This window comes from Lucilia cuprina, chromosome 5 (genome assembly GCF_022045245.1).
Source record: "Lucilia cuprina isolate Lc7/37 chromosome 5, ASM2204524v1, whole genome shotgun sequence".
Classification (NCBI taxonomy): Eukaryota; Metazoa; Arthropoda; class Insecta; order Diptera; family Calliphoridae; genus Lucilia; species Lucilia cuprina.
Genome location: NC_060953.1, coordinates 51,922,739 through 51,945,748, shown reverse-complemented (window position 1 = coordinate 51,945,748; position 23,010 = coordinate 51,922,739). Strand labels below are relative to the sequence as shown.

Here is a 23,010-nt window from a genome sequence, read left to right as displayed (position 1 = left end):
GGTCAATAATCTCTTGATGAAAGCTGGGCCAATAACCAGCGAGATTTGTACCCAAACCAGTTCTTAGAGAAACATGTATAAGCTTTAAAGATGTATTGAACAGTTTTGAAAGACTTGAATATGATTTTAAAGACGATTCTTTAATATCATTCTTATAATCTGTAGAAGTAGAGATTTCGAAACTTCGTCGATCTGAATGAAACTGAGTAATCAGTTAACTGAATATGACCTCTTCCGGTATTTTTAAAATATTTGAAATAACACATATTTTCAAAACTCCCTATCTTAACTGCCATCTTTTTAAAAGCGCCTACCACCAACACCATCTCGCCTAACTAGGTACACAACGTTATTTAAATGACCGATTCTATCTACTAGTTTTTATTGTTGCTTTTTTCAAATTCTACGAACAGTTGCTGCTGGTTTTTGTTGTTGTTATATTGTAAATGGTCCTTCAAAATTACGATTTAATGTTGTCATTGTAACTCTGATCGACAACGACAACAAATTTCAAAACAGTAGTTATTCTCTATGCATAGTATTTTCTTAAGCTAAACGCAAATGTAGTGGTAAATTCTGTTATTATCAAACAACTAGTTTGGAATTTGATTCTCAATTTAGTTTCTAATTTAACTTTGCACAAGAAACATCGACGAAGTCAAAGTCGTTACGTTTAAGTGTTTTTGTTTTTAGCAAAAATATTTTTATTACAAAAAACAAGTGCAATTATTACAATTTATGATGCGCATGCGCAATTGAGGTGTATTCAGATGATGATGATGATGATGATGCGCTTGCGCTCTCGAACTATACATGCCTCCAAAGACGACGATAAAGAAGAGTCAGTTGATAAACATGATTACTATAACATAAACTGGTGTTTTATTTTTCTTTGTATCTCTATGATTGTGTGAGCTTGTAATACTATGAGGCGTTAAATGGAAACAAAAACGTGTTTTTGTTGCAGTTCATTTGGACGCTTAATAAACCAATAATTGTATTCGCTTAACAAGCGTTTTTTTTTTTTAATTGTTCTCTCATAAAAAATGACCGTTAAATTATTGTACGTGTATTTGAATTGTATTGGTAACACAAATTTTTGTTGTTATCTTTATTTATTCATTCTTTTTATAGGAAATTTTAAATTGTTTTTTAATTGTTACTATCAAATTTCTAATATACAACAGAAAAGTTATTTTTTTTTGCTAATTTTTCTATCGAAGCATAAACATGTTTTATACTCTTTCTTTTGAAAGGTAATAAAAGTTCAGATTGTGACTTATTTGAATTTTTAATAATAACAAACATTTTTAAGGGAAACATGATCAGATTCTGATAACTTTTCGATAGGAAAACTTGATCAGATTCTGACAATTTTTGTCAGATTCTGAGACCTTGATCAGATTCTTTCATTATTTCTAAAACTTTTCTATAAGAAAACTTCATCTGATTCTTATTTTTTAGGAAAACTTAATCAGAATTTTACAACTTTTTTTGATCAGATTCTGACAACTATTTTGAAGAAAGACTTGATAAGATTCTGACAGCATATCTATAGGAAAACTTGATCAAATTCTTAAAACATTCTTTTAAATGAAAACTAGATCAGATTTTGATACCTTTTCTCTAAAAACTTTGAAGATTTCTGTCAACTTTTCTTTAAGAAAACTTGATCAGATTCTGACAAACTTTCTGACAATTTTTCTATAGGAAAAACAACTTTTCTGTAGCAATACTTAAACATGGTCTGACAACGCTTATCTAGAAAAACTTCAACAGATCCTAACCACTTTTCTATACGAAAACTTGATCAGAATCAGACAGATTTTCTATACCAAAGCTTGATCATATACTGACACCATTTCTATAGGAAAACTTGATCAGATTCTTATAACTTTTCTATAGAACATCTCTATCAGATTCTTACAACATTTCTATAGGAAAACTTGATCAGATTTTGACAACTTTTCTCTAAGAAAACTTGATCAGATTCTGACAAATTTTCTCTAGGAAAACTTGATCAGATTCTGACAGTATTTCCATGATCATATTCTGACATCATTTTTATAGAAAAACTTGATTAGATTCTGACAACGTTTCTTTTGGAAAACTTGAACTAATTCTGACAACTTTTCTCTAGGATCAGATTCTGACAGCATTTCCATGTAAAGCTCGATCGTATTCTGCAGGAAAACTTGATCAGATTCTAACAACTTTTCTTTTGAAAAACTTGATCTAATTCTGACAACTTTTTATAAAAAAAACTTGATTGAGATTCTGACAACATTTCAATAGAAAAGCTTGATCATATTCTTACAACTTTTCTATAGTAAAACTTGATGATATTCAGACCAGTTTTTAAAAGATCATATTCTGACTTAATGAGATTCTGACCTGTCTTCAATTAGCTTCCTATAAGAAACCTGGATTAGGTTTCTGATCACTTTTATATGGGAAAACTTGAACAGATTCTGGTCAACTAACAAGGCCTTAAAAGTCCCCTTTAAAAGATTCATCTTTCCTGTTGTACTCCCTTTATCTCTTAAAGTAATTTTGCAATTATTTGTTTAATGAAATGATAAATAGAAATGCACTTATAAAATATTATACTTATCTTCTACTTATTAAAGTTATCTTTACACAAACTAAGTTAAATAACCTAACATGCATTTAGAAAGTGTATATTAGGTGCAATATAAAATTTTGGATCAAATTTGTCTTATAGAAAAGTTAAAATTTTATCAAGTTATCTTGTAGGAAAGGTGTCAAAACATGAGGCAAGTACTTTATATCAAGTTGTCAGTTATAAAAAGTCCGATCATACTTTTAGTGCAATTTATGAACTTTGATTTTACCAAATTTTTAATATTTTTTTTTTTAATTTTCAGAAAAACACGGATCGCAATTTAACCAACCAGTTGGCGCAGATGCACTCATCATCTAAGAATCATGCCTCTAGTAATAACAAATATAATCGTTACTCCTGGGGTAGTGGTCACAGTTCGTCATCACTGCACAGTAGTGCTGCCACTTTGGGTATTGGTTCGGGTAAAGATGACTTATGGGCTGCCATACAAACGAATTACAATTATATTATGGACACCAACCTTTTGGACACTTGCAAAGAGGCAAGATGTGAGATAGAGGGAGCCGTTAGTGTTTTAGAAGATACGATGGATAAAAGTTTTAAGGTGAGTTGAGAATTGGATAAACGTGGGGAGTTTAATATTGAGAGGTTGAGGTGTAAAATTAAAGGTATTTGTTGAAAGGTTAATGGCTGGGCTTAATTGTTAGGGTTTATGGCTAAGTTAATTTTGTTGAATTTAAGCTTGTGGGGAGATTGTAATTTTTATACAAAAGTGTCTGTACTAAATCGGAATGGAATTTGTTATTGGTTTGTGTCTTTGTTGATTATGGTCTCTTCGTATGTGTGTAGTTTAGGGGTGAATTTCTTAATTTTGATCTTTTTGGATTCTGTTTTAAATATTTTTTTCATTGCCTACTTTTAGCTGCTGGACGATAATAATCGTAATGTGGGCTCTTGTGAAGATCCCAAAGAATTACGTAAATGGTTACGTGATATGGAAAATAAATTAGAAAATGCACCCTCCTTATCGGAAGCCACCATGTTGACATGTGCTGAATTAGAATCACATCTAAATGAACATACGGTAAGTACAATGTTTCTTATAATTCTTGACAAAAAAAACGTATTTTTTTTTAAATGAAAAATTAAGGAAATTATAAAAATAGATAGGGATTTAATAGCTCATGATAGATCATTATATTCTGACAATTTTTTTATAGGAAATTTTGCATTTGACAACTTTTTTAAAATTCTGATATGATTTATAGGGTTCTATAAATCGACTTTCGAATAATTGAACAATCGACTTTTTGTCGAAAAAAAGTCCACAAGTCGAAGACGACTATTTTGTTCCAAAAAAGCAGATAACTCGACTATCGTCTATGAAAAAAGACGACTTTGTAAATAAAAGTCGTAAAAAGTCGAGAAGTCGTAAAAAGCTAAAAATCAGAAAAAGTCGAAAACTCGAAAATACTAGAAAAAAGTCAAAAATAGTCGAAAATTTTAAAAAGTGTAAAAAAAGTCAAAATTGTAGGAAAAACTCGAAAAAAGTAAAAAAATAGTCGAAAATGTCGAAAATAGTCAAACAGTAAAAAAATTGAAAAGTCCAAAAAAGTCGTTTAGTCCGAAAAAGTTTAAAAAGTCGGAAAAGGTTGAAAACTCGAAAAATAGTCAAAAATTTTAAAAAAGTGAAAAAAAGTCAAAAACTCTAAAATCATCGGTAAAACTCGAAAATAGTTGAGAATAGTCCAAAAATTAGAATAAAGTCGGAAAAATTCGAAAATAGCAGAAAAAAGTCAAAAATGTCGAAAATTTTAAAAAAGTAAAAAAAGTCAAAAACTCCAAAATAGTTGGAAAAACTCGAAAAAAGTAAAAAATAGTCGAAAATAGTCAAAAAGTCGGAAAAATCGAAAAGAATGGAAAAAGTCGGAAGAAGTCGAAAAGACAAAAAAAGTCGAAAGTCAGAAAAAGTAGGAAAAAGTCAATTATTTATAAAATACTAAAAGTCGAATAGTCTAAAAGTTGACTTTTAACTAAATGAAAAAAAGTCGAAAAATCGACTTTGCATAAAATGCAAAAAGTCGAAAAGTTTTCTTTTCGTTTCAACTATAGAACCCTAATTATTTCGATAGGAAAACTTAACCAGATTCTGGCAACTTTTTTGTACGAATACTTGATCAAATTCTGACAACTTTTCTGTACGATAACTTGATCAGATTTTACAAACTTTTCTATAGGAGCACTTGATCAGTTTCTTACAATAATTCTATGGAAGATCTTGATCAGATTCTTACAACTTTTCTATAAGAAAACTTGATCAGATTCTGACATTTCTGTAAGAAAACTTTATCAGATTTTATCAACTTTTTTATAGGAGAACTTGATCAGTTTCTTACCACTATTCTATAAAAGATCTTAATCAGATTATGACAACTTTTCCATAGAAAAACTTGATCCGCTTCTGACAACTATTCCATTTAAGGTCATGATTCTGACAAGTTTTCTAAAGTAAAACTACATCGGATTTTAACAACTTTTATATAGGAAGACTTGATTTGATTCTGACGACTTGTCTGTACGAAAACTTGATCTGATTCTGAAAATTCTGACGTCTTTTCTATAGGAAAATTAGTTAAGATTCTCAACATTTTTTTTTTTAAGATTTTGGCCAACTTTCGGTAGAAGATTATGATCAGATTCTGACAACTTTTCAGGGAAACTTGTTCAGATTCTGACAACTACTTTTTTATCTGCAAAACTATCAATTTGTCATCTTATAATAGCAAAAATTTATAAACATATTCTTTTTTTATTTCTGTGATTCACAGCAAATTAAATTTAACTTTGAATTTTGAAGGTTAAACCACAACAATTCAAACAGCAAAAAAACACACTTAAGCTTCTTTTCAATATAAATTTTATTAATTGAATTTTGCTTTTCCTAATGTGAGAAAAATATTTTTTTTCTTTTTACAAAAAGAAACTAAAAGCAAAAATTCTTTTATAGAAAATAAAATTTTCTCATTTTTTCTTTCATATACTTTTTAATAATTGAAAAATAATACTTAACATTAATCATATTATTTATTTGTGGTATTTAGATTAAAAATAAAATTCATTGCTGCTGTTTTCTTTCCTTTTTCATTTAGTTTTTTATTGCAATTTTTCTAATCTCGTGCAGCAAAAAGAAAAAAATACACAAAAGAACATAAAAGTTGCATTAACATTCTGCCGCATATATGCTGCTAAAAAAGTTTTCATAGAAGTTTAGTAGCACAGTTAAGGTGAAAATGAAATTGAATAAAAAAAAAACAAATACCAAATCTAAAAGCTTTAATACAAAATATCTAGTACAATTTTTTTAATTCTTTTCATATTGTGATAGAGAGAATGAAAATAACAACTGTTGCTCTATATGGGAGGTAAAAGTTTAAAGTAAAATTTTGCGGAAAAATTAACTTAAACAAAAGCTTAGAAATTGTTTGCATGACTTATAATTGGGTCATTCATAGAAACGTTGTAAACAAAAAGTTATACATATGGATATTATGCTCTTTTATAGAAAATTTGTGGGATTTTGAATAAGATCTCCAGATTCTCTAAAATTTTTATCAAAAACTAATCAAGTTTTCGATAGAAAACAAAACAAATTTTCATACAGAAAACTAATTTAGTTTTCATATAGAAAACTGTTAGAAACTGAACCAGGTTTTCAACAGAAAACTAATCAGAAAGTGATCAAGTTTTCCTATAGAAAACTGATCAATATTTCATCAAGTTTTCCTATAGAAAACTGATCAAGTTTTCCTATAGAAAACTGATCAAGTTTTCCTATAGAAAACTGATGAAGTTTTCCTATAGAAAACTGATCAAGTTTTCCTATAGAAAACTGATCAAGTTTTCCTATAGAAAACTGATCAAGTTTTCCTATAGAAAACTGATCAAGTTTTCCTATAGAAAACTGATCAAGTTTTCCTATAGAAAACTGATCAAGTTTTCCTATAGAAAACTGATCAAGTTTTCCTATAGAAAACTGATCAAGTTTTCCTATAGAAAACTGATCAAGTTTTCCTATAGAAAACTGATCAAGTTTTCCTATAGAAAACTGATCAAGTTTTCCTATAGAAAACTGATCAAGTTTTCCTATAAAAAACTGATCAGAATCTGATCAACTGATCAGAATGTGATTAAGTTCTCCTATAGAAAACTGATCAGAATCTGATCAAGTTTTCCTATAGAAAACTGATCAGAATGTGATCAAGTTTTCCTATAGAAAACTGATCAGAATGTGATCAAGTTTTCCTATAGAAAACTGATCAGAATGTTATCAAGCTTTCCTATAGAAAACTGATCTGAATGTGATCAAGTTTTCCTATAGAAAACTGATCAGAATGTGATCAAGTTTTCCTATAGAAAACTGATCAGAATATGATAAAGTTTTCCTATAGAAAACTGTGATCAAGTTTTCCTATAGAAAACTGATCAGAATGTGATCAAGTTTTCCTATAGAAAACTAATCAGAATGTGATCAAGTTTTCCTGTAGAAAAACTCCTATAAGAAAATAATCTTAATCTGATCAAATTTTCTTATAAAAAAACTTATCAAACTTGATTTTTATGTCATAATTGTCAGACTCTGATCATGCCAAGCAAACTTGCAGATTCAATTTATGAAAACTTTAATTTTGTTTTTGCAAAATTTCCTTAAACAAAATGTTGGTGTTTCGATAAGATCAACATGTTGATTTTTTTTCGCTGTTTGTATCCAGATCTTCTAATCCAGATATTGTCAATTTCCACTTGATTTCTTTTTTTTTTTTGTCCACTACCACCACCATCAACCACCATCATATCAGTAAGTGAAAGGTCTTTAACACAATAAAAAAACAGGCAGCCTGGATGGCTGTTAAAGAAAAACACATTTTATCAGTACCGTTAGTAGTTTAATATAAAATAGTTTTTTCCCTCCATTTGTTGGCTTTTTTTAAACAATTTCAAATTGTTTACAGTGTCATATTTAAACATTACAAAATATTTATATTTATCTATTTTTGAGCTGGTGACCATTTTTGGTTAAACAAGGATGTATGTATAATAATAAAAAGACTGAAGAAAAAAAAGGCCAATAGTAGAAGAAAAATATTAACAAAAACAAGAAGAAATTATAGTTTGGCGAGGCCGACCATATAATACCCTATACCATTTGCAAACAAAAAATGTAATTTAGATATCATATTAAAGGATTTAAGTTGAATTGTATTTTGTCTCAGGTATCCTTAAGTCCTTTATTGTTTATAAAGTTGTGGACATTTAAGTCAAATTTTTAAGGGGACTTTTTATAGGGGCTAGGGTCAAATGAGACCCTATAATTTTAATATCATAATTATGAAAAGCCCTATTCGGGGGTTCATGTGCATGGGGGCTGATTGAAATAATGGACAGATGTTAAACAGTTTTTGTACAAAATTCAAAACTGCGACCTTTAGTTTGATTACAAGATTTACATGGACAGACAAACAGACAGGCGGACGGACATAGCTAAAAGGACTCAAAAAAAAAAAAAATGATTCTGAGCCGATTGGATGCCCTGGGGGTATGTTACCTTGGCAAAGCCTCCACCTTAGTGTTGTTGTAATACCGGGGTATAAAGAGGTGGCCAATACCTCCAATCTGACCGGGATTGAAAAATTGGTTACAGTCTACTGTTTGGCTTAGTCCTTGCCAGACCAGAGCATCGCATAATCTGATACTACGGGTGGCCAGTTGCCCGCAGGACTATGTCCTGGCTGGTCAGTTAGTTGAGGTTCCTTCGGGATCCACGTTGTGCCTGTGATTTAAACCCAAATTCGCGGGGAAAGTAAGTGACGGTTAAAAGACTGATGTAAGGTAAAGTCAATATTTCGGGATAAGTTCGGTGCTGTTGCCGAAATAACAGATACCCCATAGAGGAGTGAATGTGAGCCTAAGCGTTGGAAATGAGTTGGTATTAATCGTATATGGTACGGGATGAATGTGAGGTACGGCGGGCCTCACCCCACCCGTCTACCTATAATGAATGTGTCGTTGAAAGGTATCATATACATATACCTTTGATACCTTTGAATTTTCCTTCCTTGTCCATAGTGTCAGAATTACCACAGTATGTCCCTGTGTGTAAGAACAATGTCTTCGAATTATTTGATGGATTCGTACTTCGGTATACCGGTTACGTCTCTAGGTGCTGTTGCCGAATCAACAGTGGCCATCCAATGGTCAAGAAATTAGATAGCTCGACTACTCCAGCAAAGTACTTGTGCATGGACCGGTCAGAACCAATGTACAAAAGTTGCCACCGGCGTTCTTCATTGAAGAACAAAGGGGCGATGGTAGACCGTTCTCAAGTCTACCCAGTGGGTGAAAAAGACCACCGTGGGGTCATCATGTCAGGTACTCACGTAAAACTCTCGACATTCATTTCTACGTTACAAACATCAGCACAAACCTAATATAACCTCCCCACTAAAGTGGTGTAGGGTATAAAAAGAAGACCACGACAACAGCGAAAGATGACAAAAAAGAAAACTAAAACGAAAATACATTTTAGCAAGTGTTTCTGTTTTAGTTTAAGTCTTTTAGTTGGGGGTATTGTCTTTTTATGAAAATCAAAACAACGAAAAATATTCAATATTAGAAATCCATAAAAAACAGAATTTAAAAAGTGAAGGTGGATTTTGTTTTTTTTAAAACACTTTTTGGCAGTTACAATTTAGTGATCATTTTTTTTCTCTCTCCACTCTTCTATTTGTTTATTTGTTACCAAGAAAATCTACTAAAACTTAAAAAAACCGTTACTTTAACAAAGAAAATGACAAAAAAGTTTTCTGAAAAAAAATCTATAACAATATTACAAGCTTATTGAAACTATTGTAGAGCATTTTTAAAAAGCTTTTTTTATTTTGTTGGATTACAACGTTTTTACTGTTTTTCTTTCTTTCATTGTTGCATTTGTTTGTTTCTATAAACGTTTTTTTTCTATTTTTGGTTTAACCATTGTTGTTAAATTTTGAAATAAAGCACGAGCCAAATTATAATAAAAAAATTTTAACTCAACTGCCACTTGACTTTGTTAATATATAATATTTTTTTTTTGCTTCATTTAAAGTTGGTTTTTCAGTAACCACCAACCAACACCACCACGATCATTAAGCCATTATTACATGATGTTATGTTTTTTTTATATTGTTGTTGTTATTGCTGTTGGTTTTCTTGTTAGATCGTAGACTTCTTTTGTTATGTTGATCCTCTATAAAATATAATTTAACTGCTCTGCATAAATACATTAGGGAAGTTTTTAACATTAAACTTTTTCAAGTTTTTCTTTTGTCCCCTAAAAAAAATTCAGCTTTTTAAGTCTCGTTATAGGTTTTTTCATAGTTTTCCTTATAGAAAAGTATTTTTAGGTAGATAGTTTGTTAAGTGTTTTAAAAATTTTAACTTATTTGTTTCCAACTAAGCATTCTTAAAGAAAAGTAGTCAGATATTTTTTTCATAGAAAAATGCTCGATCAGTAAAGCTCTCTTATTCTCTGATAATCAAGTTTTTCCTTTAACAGCTTTCTGACTCTGATAAAGTTTTTGTACAGACAAGTTCTCAAACTTGATCAACTTTTTCCTATTCTTATATTTTGGACTATGATCAAGTCACCTCACGATAAGTAGTCAGAGCGTGATCATGGTTTCATATAGAAAAGCTTTAAAATTCGATCAAGCTTTCGTGTAGTAAATGTTGATAACAATCTGATTAAGTTCTCTTATAGAAAAAGTTGATCACAATCTGATCACGTTTCATATAGAAAAATTGATCAAAAATTGATAGATAAAGTTGTCTTATAGAAAAAGATGTTCAGAATCTGATAAAGTTTTCTCATAGAAAGTGTCGATCAGAATCTGAGGAAGTTTTCTTAAAGAAAAAGTTGATCAGAATCTGAAACTTGATCAGAATCTGATTAAGTTTTCATATAGAAAAAGTTGATCAGAATCTGATCAAGTTTTCTTATAGAAAAAGTTGATCAGAATCTGATCAAGTTTTCTTATAGAAAAAGTTGATCAGAATCTGATCAAGTTTTCTTATAGAAAAAGTTGATCAGAATCTGATCAAGTTTTCTTATAGAAAAAGTTGATCAGAATCTCATCAAGTTTTCTTTTAGAAAAAGTTGATCAGAATCTGATCAAGTTTTCTTATAGAAAAAGTTGATCAGAATCTGATCAAGTTTTCTTATAGAAAAAGTTGATCAGAATCTGATCAAGTTTTCTTATAGAAAAAGTTGATCAGAATCTGATCAAGTTTTCTTATAGAAAAAGTTGATCAGAATCTGATCAAGTTTTCTTATAGAAAAAGTTGATCAGAATCTGATCAAGTTTTCTTATAGAAAAAGTTGATCAGAATCTGATCAAGTTTTCTTATAGAAAAAGTTGATCAGAATCTGATCAAGTTTTATTAGAAAAAGTTGATTAGAATCTGATCAAGTTTTCTTATAAAAAAGTTAGAATGTGATCAAAATTTCTTTTAGAAAGAGATGATTAGAATCTGATAGATTTGATGAGCAAAATCTAATAATGTTTTCTCAATCAATGTTTTTTCTGATCAAGTTTTCTTATAGAAAAACTTGATCAAAATCTGATCAAGTTTTCTTAAAAAATCTAATGAATTTAACTTATAGAAAAAGTTAATCACATTCTGATCAAGTTTTCTTACAAAAACAGTTGATTAGGATCTAATCAGATTTTTTTATAGAAAAAGTTGATCAGAGTATGAGTGTGATCAAAATCTGATTATGTTTCCATACAGAAATCATCAAAATTTAATCTAAAGTTGTTTAAACTTTTTTTTCTAATATTTAGCTTAACTTTACTTTCACCCTCGTAACTGCATATGCTTTAATAAAGCATTCATATATTTAACTCTGGCTTTTTAAAGATCTTTATTTAAACAAAAAATAAAAATTTCTTTATGAATTTTCTTTCCTTTAAAAATCTTACTTTTCTAACGATTACTTTTAAAAATATAAAATAATATTTTTTTTTATGAAAAACAATTGTTAAATGCATTCAAGCATAAATAATTAGCTTGTTTTTACTAAATCACAAAAAAAAATACAAAATTTCCCTAAAACCAACGAAATATTTTAACAACTGTGGCAAATCGTTTAAAAGGTTGTAAAAATTAAAACATATAGAAAGAAATACAAAAGTAATTTGAAATTTATTTAAAACTATTAGAGACAAAAAAAAACTCACTTAATTTTGAATTCATCAAGTGTGAAATAGAGTTAAAAAAAGGGAAAGAAAATTTGTTTTACTTATTTTTTGATTTTTAATTTTGGGAAACTTTTTCCTTTTTATTTTGAGATTTGTTTTTTTTTTTTTTTTTTTAAAGCAGCAAAATTATAACTGCTTCCCACTAATTCGTTTGACATGAATAACTATGTTGAATTTCTTTTGTTGTTTAGTTTTCAAAAGTTAAAATTTTCTTTTGTTAAATTATTAAAACGTGTGACTAGTAGTGACATGAAGATGTAGAATATGACTACTTTATGTAGAAACAGTTTTTTTTTTGTAATTCTTTTTAAATACAGTTTTTGACCTAAAAAATCATCAAGTAAGAAAGTTAGTTTTCTGCAAAAAAAATATGCAAAATTTTATGATCCATGTATAGAAACAATTTTAGGGGGGAGGGTTATTTTTGTACGTGGGGTCTTGAAAAAAAATTATTTTAAGTACTTATTCAACTTATAAGATAAAGCAAAAGAAATATGACAGCTTTATATAAAAAATTGTATTTTCTTCAAAAAAGCTAAACTGTTATTAAACTTTTTTTAGAAAAGCTTTTTGTTTATATATATATATATATATATAAAAAACTATTTGTTGATCACAATCTGATCAAGTTTTCCTATAGAGACCGTTCAAATTTTCTCATATATAGAACGTTGATAAGAATCTGATCAAGTTTTCTTATAGGGAACGTTGATCAAATCTTTACAAATTTTCTTATAGAGAACTTAAATCAGAACATGATCAAGATTTCTTATAGAGAACGTTGTTCAGAATCTGACCAAGTTTTCCTACAGAAAACGTTGACCATAATCTGATAAAATTTTCTTATAGAAATAGTAGATCAGAATCTGATCAAGTATTCCTATATAGAACGTTAATCAGAACATGATCAAGATTTCTTATAGAGAACGTTGTTCAGAATCTGACCAAGTTTTTCTATAGAAAACCTTGAGCTGAATCTGATCAAATTTTCTTATAGACAAAGTAGATCAGAATCTGATCAAGTATTCTTATAAAGAACGTTGATCAGAATCTACTCATGTTTTCTTAAAGAGAACGTTAATCAGAATCTGATTAAGTTTTCTTCTAGAGAACGTTAATCAGAACATGATCAAGTTTTCTTATAGAGAACGTTGTTCAGAATCTGATAAAGTATTCTTATAGAGAACGTTGATCAGAATCTGACCAAGTTTTCTTTTAGAAAGAGTTGATCAGAATTTTTCTTATAGAAAAATTGTCAGATATTGATCAACATGATTTCTATTGAAAATAAAGAAAGTTGGCCAATCTGATCATGTTTTCTTATAGAAAAAGTTGATCACTTTCTGATCAAGTTTCTTATAGAAAATGTCGATCAGATTCCGGTAAAGTTTTCCTTTAGAAAATGTCGATAAGATTCTGATCAAGTTTTCTTGTAGAAAAAGTTAATTATAATTTGAGTTAAGTTTTCTTATAATAAAGTTGATCAGAATCTGATCAAGTTATCTGATAGAAGAAGTTGATCAGAATCAGATCATGAAACATGATCTGATCATACTTAAAAAAATGATCAGAATCATAAATTTTCTTTTAGAAAGTTGTCAGAAACTGATCATGTTTTCTATTGAAAATAGAAAAAGTTTATCAGAATCTAAACAAGTTTTTTTACAGAAAAAGTTGATCACAATCTGTTCATGTTTTCTCCCAGAAAGTTGTCAAAAACTGATCATGTTTTCTATTGAAAATATAAAAATTTTATCAGAATCTGATCAAGTTTTCTTAAAGAAAAAGCTGATCACGATCTGATCATGTTTCCCTATGGAAAAAGTTGGTCAAAATCTGATCATGTTTTCTTAAAGAAAAATATTTTCAAGCTTTCTTAAAGAAAAGTCATTTAGGTTCCGATAAAGTTTTATTTTAGAAAATGTCGATAAGATTCTGATTAAGTCTTCTTTTAGAAAAAGTTTATAAGAATCCGATCAATTTTTCTTTTAGAAAATGTCGAAGAGAACTTGATTAGATTTTGAATCAAGTTCTCTTTTAGAAAATGTTGATCAGAATCTGACCAAAGTTGATCAAAATCTAATCAAGTTTTTTAAGCTTTCACAAAAAGTATCTTATAAAAGAGCTTTTTGATCTTTCTTCAAGTTTTTTTAAGCTTTTAGTTCAAGTATCTTATAAAAGAGCTTTTTGATCTTTCCTTAAAACCAATTCCATTAGTGGGTGTGTAAATTAAACTTTATTAACGAAATGCAAAATATATAAAAATTTTCACATTTAGTGTATAAATTATCGCTTTTATACCCATCAACGCAGAAGAAAAAAGCCTTAAGGAATAATTTATTCCAAATAAAACCTACTTTTTTATTTCATTTTCCCCATAAACAAAATTTATAATCAACATAAAGGAGAAATTCTATAGTAAACTTAAGAAATCTCTATAAAAATGTTAAAAAAGTCATAAACACCTTTTTGTAATAGGGAGGAGAAAAAAATCACAGTTAGTTTGATATTTTTTGTATATTAAACACATGTTTAAATTTTTAAATTATTCCTAAAAAAGAAAACTTTTACTTGATGCCTTTGCGGGATTATGATGAAGATGATGATGAGGATGGAGGTTTATTGTGTTGTTAACCAAAGAATAAATGTTTATCACCATCTTTCTCTAATAAGGAATATGTGAATCTGAAATGAGCCTCTGTGTTTGTGGGGGAGGACACTTTTCATAATGTATGATAGTTTAAATGCTTACTAAACTTTTATAATTGTTCTTTTGATAAAAAGCACGTATGAAGAAAAAGCACAAAAAAAAAATAGAAATTTGAAGTGCAGTTTAAAAAAAAACTGTTTTTTCTTATACTGTCATTTTCTACATATTCATTCATATGAGTTGCAACAAAAGCCCGCCACATTTGCCACAAACAATAAACACATTTTAGTAGAGAATAACTACACAACCTTAGCGATTTATTAACCAAATTGTGTGGGTGGTTATTCTTTTTCTTCTGTTCATTCATTCATTCTTTTGTACAGTGTTAATGCCTTCTGATTTTCATATAATAAATTTACAGATTTTTATTCATGGATTTAGCACAATTTAGTAAAAATAAAGAAAAAAACGTAGAGAATTAAAGAAAACAGAAAACCTTATGAATTAAGTATTAAATTTATACAATAAAGCATTTTAAAGGTCTTTTTCTTTAAAAGCACTACGAGAAATTGTAGTGAGAAATTTTGAAAATTTAGGGAAAAATTTTGATATATTTGTAAAAAATTTTAAAGAAAACTTTATCAGATTCTGCTAAACTTTTTCTGTAACGAAACTTGATTAGATTCTATTTAATATTCAGATTATGATAAACTTTTTCTTTAGGAAAACTTGATCAGATTCTTATCAACTTTTTCTATAAGAAAACTTGATCAGATTCTGATCATATTTTTATATAAGAAAACTTGATGAGATTCTTATCAACATTTTCTATAAGAAAACTTGATCAGATTCTGATTAACAGTTTTTTTTTAAGAAAACTTGATCAGATTCCGATCAACTTGTTCATATTATGATCAACTTTTTTTTTAAAGAAAACTCGATCAGATTTTGATCAACTTTGAAAAAATTTGATCAGATTCTGTCCAACTTTTTCAATAACGAAAACAACCTTATAACATTTTGATAAACTGAAACTTTCCGAGTTTTTCCATAAGAAAACTTTATCAACTTCTGATCAACGGTAAAATATAACAAAACTTGATCAACTTCTGATCATATTTTTCTATAAGAAAACTTGATCAGTTTCTGATAAATTTGTTTTACAAGAAAATTTGATCAGTTACTGATCAACTTTTTCTATAAGAAATCATAATCAGTTTCTGATCAACTTTTTCTACAAGAAATATTGATCAGTTTCTGATCAACGTTTTGTACAAGAAATCTTGATCAGTTACTGATCAACTTTTTCTAAAAGATCAGTTTCTGATCAACTTTTTCTACAAGATCAGTTTCTGATCAACTTTTTCTACAAGAAAACTTGATCAGTTTCTGATAAACTTTTTGTACAAGAAAACTTGATCAGTTTCTGATTAACTTTTTTATAAAAAAACTTGATAGGGTTCTGATCAACTTTTTCTATAACAAAACTTGATAAGGTTCTGATCTACTTTTTCTGTTCGAAAACATGATCAGAATCTGATCAACGATTTTATATAAGAAATCCTGATCAGATTCCGATCATCTTTTTCTATCAGAAAATTTGATCAGTTTCTGATCAATCTTGATCCGATTTTGAGATCAACATTTTCTACATGATAAATTTTTGATCACTTTCTCTGTAAAAAAAACTTGATCACTTTACTTTTTCTGTAAAAAAAATTGATCAGTTTCTGATCAACATTTTCTATAAAAAAACTTGATCAGTTTCAGATCAACTTTTTCTATAAAGAAACTTGATCACTTTCTTATCAAGATCAGATTCCGATAACCTTCTGCTATGAGAAAACTTGATCAGATTCTGATCAACGTTTTTATATAAGAAACCCTGAACAGATTCCGTTCATCTATTTCTATCAGAAAATTTGATCAGTTTCTGATCAATCTTGATCCGCTTGTGATTAACTTTTTCTACATGATTCTACATGAAAAAAAAACTTGATCACTTTACTTTTTCTGTAAAAAAAAATTTGATCAGTTTCTGATTAACATTTTCTATAAAAAAAAAACTATCAGTTTCCGATCAACTTTTTCTATAAAAAAAACTTGATCAGTTTCAGATCAACTTTTTCTGTTAAGAAACTTGATCAGTTTTTTATCAAGATCAGATTCCGATAACCTTCTATGAGAAAACTTGATCAGATTCTTATAAATCTTTTCTTTAAGAAATTTTGATCAATCTGTTTTATAAGAAAACTTAATGAGATTTTTATTAACTTTTTTCATAAAGAACATGATTCAATTCTGGAATAATATATAAAGAACATGATCAAATTCTGAAAAATTTTTTATAGAGAGAATGATCAGTTTATGCACAATTATTCTAGAGATATAGATGATCAAAATGAAATTTTCTAGTGGCGAGTGTGATCAGATTCTTGCAATTTCAAATTCTTATCAACTTTCTTAGACATCAGATTCTGATTATCTTTTCTATTGATGAATATGATTCTTTCAAAGCTTTTATGCTAGCAAAACTTTGCAGCATAAAAGCTTTTTCAGACTCTGATAACCTTTCTATAGGAAAACTTGTTTAGATTTGTATATATTTGAGTATCTTTTCTTTTCCAAATATTTCTTTAAGTGTGTTCAATTTTATGAAAGTGGAAATATATCATTTAGCTCATTTTCACCTACAGTTTTCTTTATTTTTATAACAATAATAATTGTCTTCTGTATGTACTGAGAGTTTGTGGTGATGTAGTGAGTTCTTTTAGTAGATTTTCTACTAAATAGAAAACCAAATGATTTTGGCAATGATTTGTTACTTTTCATTCTGAACTTGGCAAATGGCTTTTATTATTAACCACTATTAAAAAGGCGTATGTATAAAACGATTATGTTACTAAAATGATATGAAAGAAAATATATAAATATATTAACAATTTAATAATAAAAAAACTCACATTAACAAGGAATAGATTAAATATGGCATAAATCAAGAAAATCTTAAAATTTTCAAAGATCAAATTATAAAGATTATATAGAAAAGAATAAACCGTTAGGTGATTTAAATTGCAAATATAAAAAGGAAATTGACAAATATACAAACTTTTGAAAATGAGTTTTATTTTAATTATTAACTAAAATCTTAATAAAGTTTTTAATAAAAGTTTTTAAGGGATTTTTTGGTTTTCAAATAAAAAGTTTGATCATAAAATCTTAAAAAAAAATGTGAAGAAAAAAAACTGCAGTTAATCTTTTTGGCAAATAATTGCATATCCGTAACGAAACATTTGTTATTAAGGATTTTGATTATCCACACTCTCCTTTATGGAAATACCATTAATAATAAATTCGTATGAAAAACCAAACTTTCTTTTAAACAAAAATTTTCATGATTTATCGCTTAATATATATTTTCTTTACTACTTACTCTCTGCTATTATTAACAATAAATTATTATGATTTTGTTAATAAAAACATTTGTGTAACAACTTATTAAGCAAATTTACATGAGCTTTCTGTCTTAAAGAAAAAAATCACAATCTTTACAAAATATTTCAACACTTTTGCAGTTTTATAAACTATAATTTTCTTTAAAAGTTTTTATTACCCATTTTTTATGTTTTTCTCAAATTAATCTTAAATATAAATATTTCATTTCAACACATTAGAAAGATATGACGAAAAATAAAAAGAGAGAAAAAAAAAATATGCTTAAATATTTTATTAAACAATAAATTGTTATATCAATAGAGGGAACGCCTCTTGAAAAAATGTTGTGAATGTTGGAATTTTCCCCCATTTTGGAAACATTACAATGAAAAAAAAAAAAAGGAAACAACAAGTGAACAATTGCAATAAAGTGTTTTTTAGAGTTTTTGGAAAATATCAAACAGTAAACACTTGGTAGAGAAAAAATAGATACTATTTAGACTGTTCGAGGATCTGTTATAATGCACAACTTTTACTTTATATGAAAACGTGATCAAATTCTGATCAACTAAGAAAACTTGATCAGATTCAAGAGTTTTTTAAAGGAAAACTTGAACAGATTCCGATCAATAGTTTTCAATAAGAAAACTTGATTAAATTCTGATCAACAGTTTTCTATAAGAAAACTTGATCAAATTCCGATCTACAGTTTTCTATAGGAGACAGTTTTCTATAAGAAAACTTGATCAGATTCTGATCAGCACTTTTCTATAAGATGACTTGATTATATTCTGATCAACAGTTTTCTATTAGAGAACTTGATCAGATTCTGATCAGTAGTTTTCTATAAGAAGACTTGATTAGATTCTGATCAACTTATTCTATAAGAAAACTTGATTAGATTCTGATCAACAGTTTTATAAAAGAAAACTTGATCAGATCATGATCAACAGTTTTCTATAAGAAAACTTCATCAGAATCTGATCAACAGTTTCCTATAAGAAAACTTGATCAGATTCTGATCAACTATTTTCTATAAGAAAACATGATCAGATTCTGATCAATTGTTTTCTATAAGAAAACATGATCAGATTCTGATCAATTGTTTTCTATAAGAAAACATGATCAGATTCTGATCAATTGTTTTCTATAAGAAAACATGATCAGATTCTGATCAATTGTTTTCTATAAGAAAACATGATCAGATTCTGATCAATTGTTTTCTATAAGAAAACATGATCAGATTCTGATCAATTGTTTTCTATAAGAAAACATGATCAGATTCTGATCAATTGTTTTCTATAAGAAAACATGATCAGATTCTGATCAATTGTTTTCTGTAAGAAAACATGATCAGATTCTGATCAACTGTTTTCTATAAAAAAACTTGATCACATTATAATACACTGTTTATCGAAGAAAACTTGAACATCTTCTGCTCTGCCCTTTCTCTTGATCAGATTCTCATTAAACTTTTTCTACATCCTATTAGAAAACTTGATCAGATCATGATCAATTTCTGATCCATTTTTTCTAGAAAAAGGAAGACTTCATTATGCTCTACTTTTTCTATAAGAAATCTTGAAAACTTTTTCTTTATAAACCGAAGACATATTTGCTGTCCTTTCTGTCAAGCTTCCACTGTATTGAAATAAAAATAATTTCGATAAATCTGCATAAATAACTTATGACAAAACTATGAATTTTATGACTTTAAATTTTTAAGCGGAATTATGGGTGGTAGTAAAGGAGTTAAGAGGTGGAGGAGGGAGTATGTATATTTTGTTTAGTAAAATTGTGTTTCATTGTATGCAACAATTAACCGTTATTACAAAATATTATTGCTATAGCTTTTAGTAATGCGGCTGCTGTTGCTGATCTAATGATGATCGATCTATTGCAAAACATATAGGAAAAGAAAACAACAAACACAATGTAAAAAATGTTGTGTATATTGTTGTGTTATGTTGTTGTTGCAATTAAAGGTGGTGCAGGAGGACAATGTAACAAACACAATAAATTGATCAATACTCAATATAATTTTTATGAATGTTTATTATACCGAAATGTATGTGGCAAGAGAGTAGTTCATACTCTTTTTATTTTCTTTTTCTAACCAAGTTTAACATTTGTATTTTATTACCATCAGCATCAAACAAATTATTAAGGTTTCCTGTATATTTCTGCTATTGTGCCGTAAGTTTGATAGTAGAGCTGTTTGTTTATTTGTTGTTGGTGGTTGTGTTTTTTTTGGTTGTTTCTTGTCAGATCGAATATGATGCGTTTTCACTTTCAAATCATATAAATATAATTTTTATATTTTTATATATTTATATTTCTTAGCAATAAAACAAATTCATACAATAGAAATGAAAACATGCATCTAGATAAAATTTGTAGCATCTTGTAATGTTACAAATGGTCAATTGCTAGCGAAATTGAGTAACAGGACAGACTTTTGTTTGAACAATGTTTATTACCCAATCTTAAGAAATATGAAAATATAATAATAAAACTTTAAAGTTAACGTGGTTTTATAAACAAAAACAAAACAAAAAAAAGATCTAACTGTCGAACGCAAATGCGAGTCATGTTTATAAACATTAATATAGTTATTATTAAAAACTCTGAGGACGCAGTTACCGAGCTTAGACAATAGAATACTGTATTGTTCATAATTTCGTCTACACAATAAAAAATAGCAGAATATAGGCTAAACTAAAGAACAGACTATAGCCGTGACTATAGAATAGACTATAGGCTAGACTGTAGAATAGACTATTAACTGGACTGTAGAATAGACTATAGTCTGGACTGTAGAATAGTCTATAACTTGGATTGTAGAACAGGCTATAGAATAGACTAAAGTCTGGAATGTATAATAGAATATAGTCAGGACTGTAGAATATACTATAGAATAGACTATAGTCTGGACCATAAAATAGACTGTAGAAGAGACTATAGTCTGGCCTATAGAATAGACTATAAACTGGACTGTAAAAAAGACTAACGTCTGGACTATAGAATAGACTATAGTCTGCCTATAGAATATACTGTAGAAGATACTATAAACTCGACTGTAAAACAGACTATTCTGTACTGTGGAATAGTCTATAGTCTGGACTGTTGTATAGACTATAGAATAGACTGTTGTCTGAAATTTAGAATAGACTATAGTCTGAACTGTAGATTAGACTATAGTCTGGACTAAAGAATAGACTATAATCTGAACTATAGAATATACAATTGTCTGGACTATAGAATATACTATTGCCTGGACTATAGAATAAACTATTGCCTGGACTATAGAAAAGACTATAGTTTCGACTGCAGAATAGACTATAGTCTGGACTGTAGAATGGACTATAGTCTGGACTGTTGAGTAGACTATAGTCTGGACTATAGAAGAGAATGCAGAATGATCTATAGTCTCGACTATAGAATAGCCTATAGTCTGGATTGTAGAGTAGACTATAGTCCGGACTATAGAGTAGACTATAGAATAAACTATATTTTGGACTATAGCCTATTATATTGTCTATATATGGTTATAAACTGGACTATAGAACATACTATAGTCTAGACTATAGAATAGACTATAGTCCGGATAGTAGAAAAGACTATAGTCTGGAATATATACTATAACTGGACTATAAAATAGACTGTAGTCTGGTCTATAGAATAGACAATAGTATGGGTTGCATAATAGACTATAGACTAGTTACAGAATAGACTATAGTATGAGCTATATAATAGTCTATAGTCTGGAGTATAGTCTTGATTACAGAATGGACTAAAGTCTGGGCTATAGCATAGTCTAAAGTCTGGACTTTATAATAGACTGTAGTTCGGAGTAAAGATAATACTATAGTCTGAACTATAGAATAGACTATAGTCTGGATTATAGAATAGACTATAGTCTGGATTATAGAATAGACTATAGTTTGGGCTATAGAATGGACTATAGTTTGGGCTATAGAATAGTCTATAGTCTGGACTATAGAATAGACTATAGTCTGACTATAGAAGTCTGAACGATGAAGTTCTCTATAATAAGGTCGGCTGAATAGATTATGGCTGGATTAGAGTATAGACCATAAAGTAGACTATTGTATAGTTTATTGTCTGGCCTATAATATATACTGTAAAACTAACTATAGACTGAAATATAATTTAGACTATAAAAAGGACTATATTATAATCGTATAGTATAGTATATATAGTATAATCAAAATATAGCTATGAAATGTACTATAGAAGGGATAAAACTCTTGGTTTTCAAGGCCTCAAAGTTTACTCTTAACTGTATTGCCCATTTAACTGCCAAGTTAAAAAAGACTAACAAAATATATTTATTTCATATTCACTTAAAAATAATAATATTACACAACAAACACATCATCGTCATCTCTCCCTCACGTTCAAACGTCACTCGTAGACCACTAAATGACTGACCATTTCATGGCATTGTCGAAGTCGATCATTATGAATCTGATGTATGCCGCAAGCAGCATAACATGAACAGATGATCACAGCAGCGCGGATGCTGTAGCGCTGACATTATGAAACATATGAATACATTTTATTAACGTTTTCATGTGAATCCCTGTATATGGGTGGACTTTAAAGCAAATATGATTTCAGTTGTGGTTTGTTTTGTTTATTTTCTGAAGTAAAAACTTTTCATTGTTAATGCTGTAAAATAACTTTTAAAGTTAATCCGTTAAATTATAAAAAAAATGTTTAGAAACAATGTTACAAAGTTACAAAATAGCTCGCTCTCATTACATGTGTTTTCTTTTCTTGTAAAGATTATTACAAGACAGCATTATTTTTGTTTTTTTTTTTTTTTGTTTTAAATGTACGTCTGCATTTGAAAAATTTTACATTAAATTTAATTTTTCTTATTAACAACAATAACAATGAAAGTAAGAAAAGATATTTCCCCCCCAAAAAAAAAGTTTCACTTTCTTTAATGATGTTTGGTTATTTTTTTCTTCTTCTAAACTATTGTCCGAAATTAAAAAAAATTATATGATTAT

General features: G+C 28.3%; 1 protein-coding gene across 4 annotated transcripts in view; it reads left to right on the top strand.

The window, feature by feature from the left end:
- LOC111685710 (putative uncharacterized protein DDB_G0282133) overlaps positions 1–23,010 on the top strand; it is an 89,013-nt gene that overhangs the window by 9,321 nt on the left and 56,682 nt on the right. For 3 of the 4 annotated variants that reach the window (XM_046951211.1, XM_046951212.1, XM_046951209.1), the window contains exons 2-3: positions 2,889–3,191; positions 3,510–3,671. In XM_046951211.1, coding sequence (XP_046807167.1) covers positions 2,889–3,191; positions 3,510–3,671 — 465 coding nt within the window. Of the gene's footprint in view, positions 1–2,888; positions 3,192–3,509; positions 3,890–23,010 lie in introns of those variants that run through there. The other variant, XM_046951210.1, reaches the window with a different exon arrangement.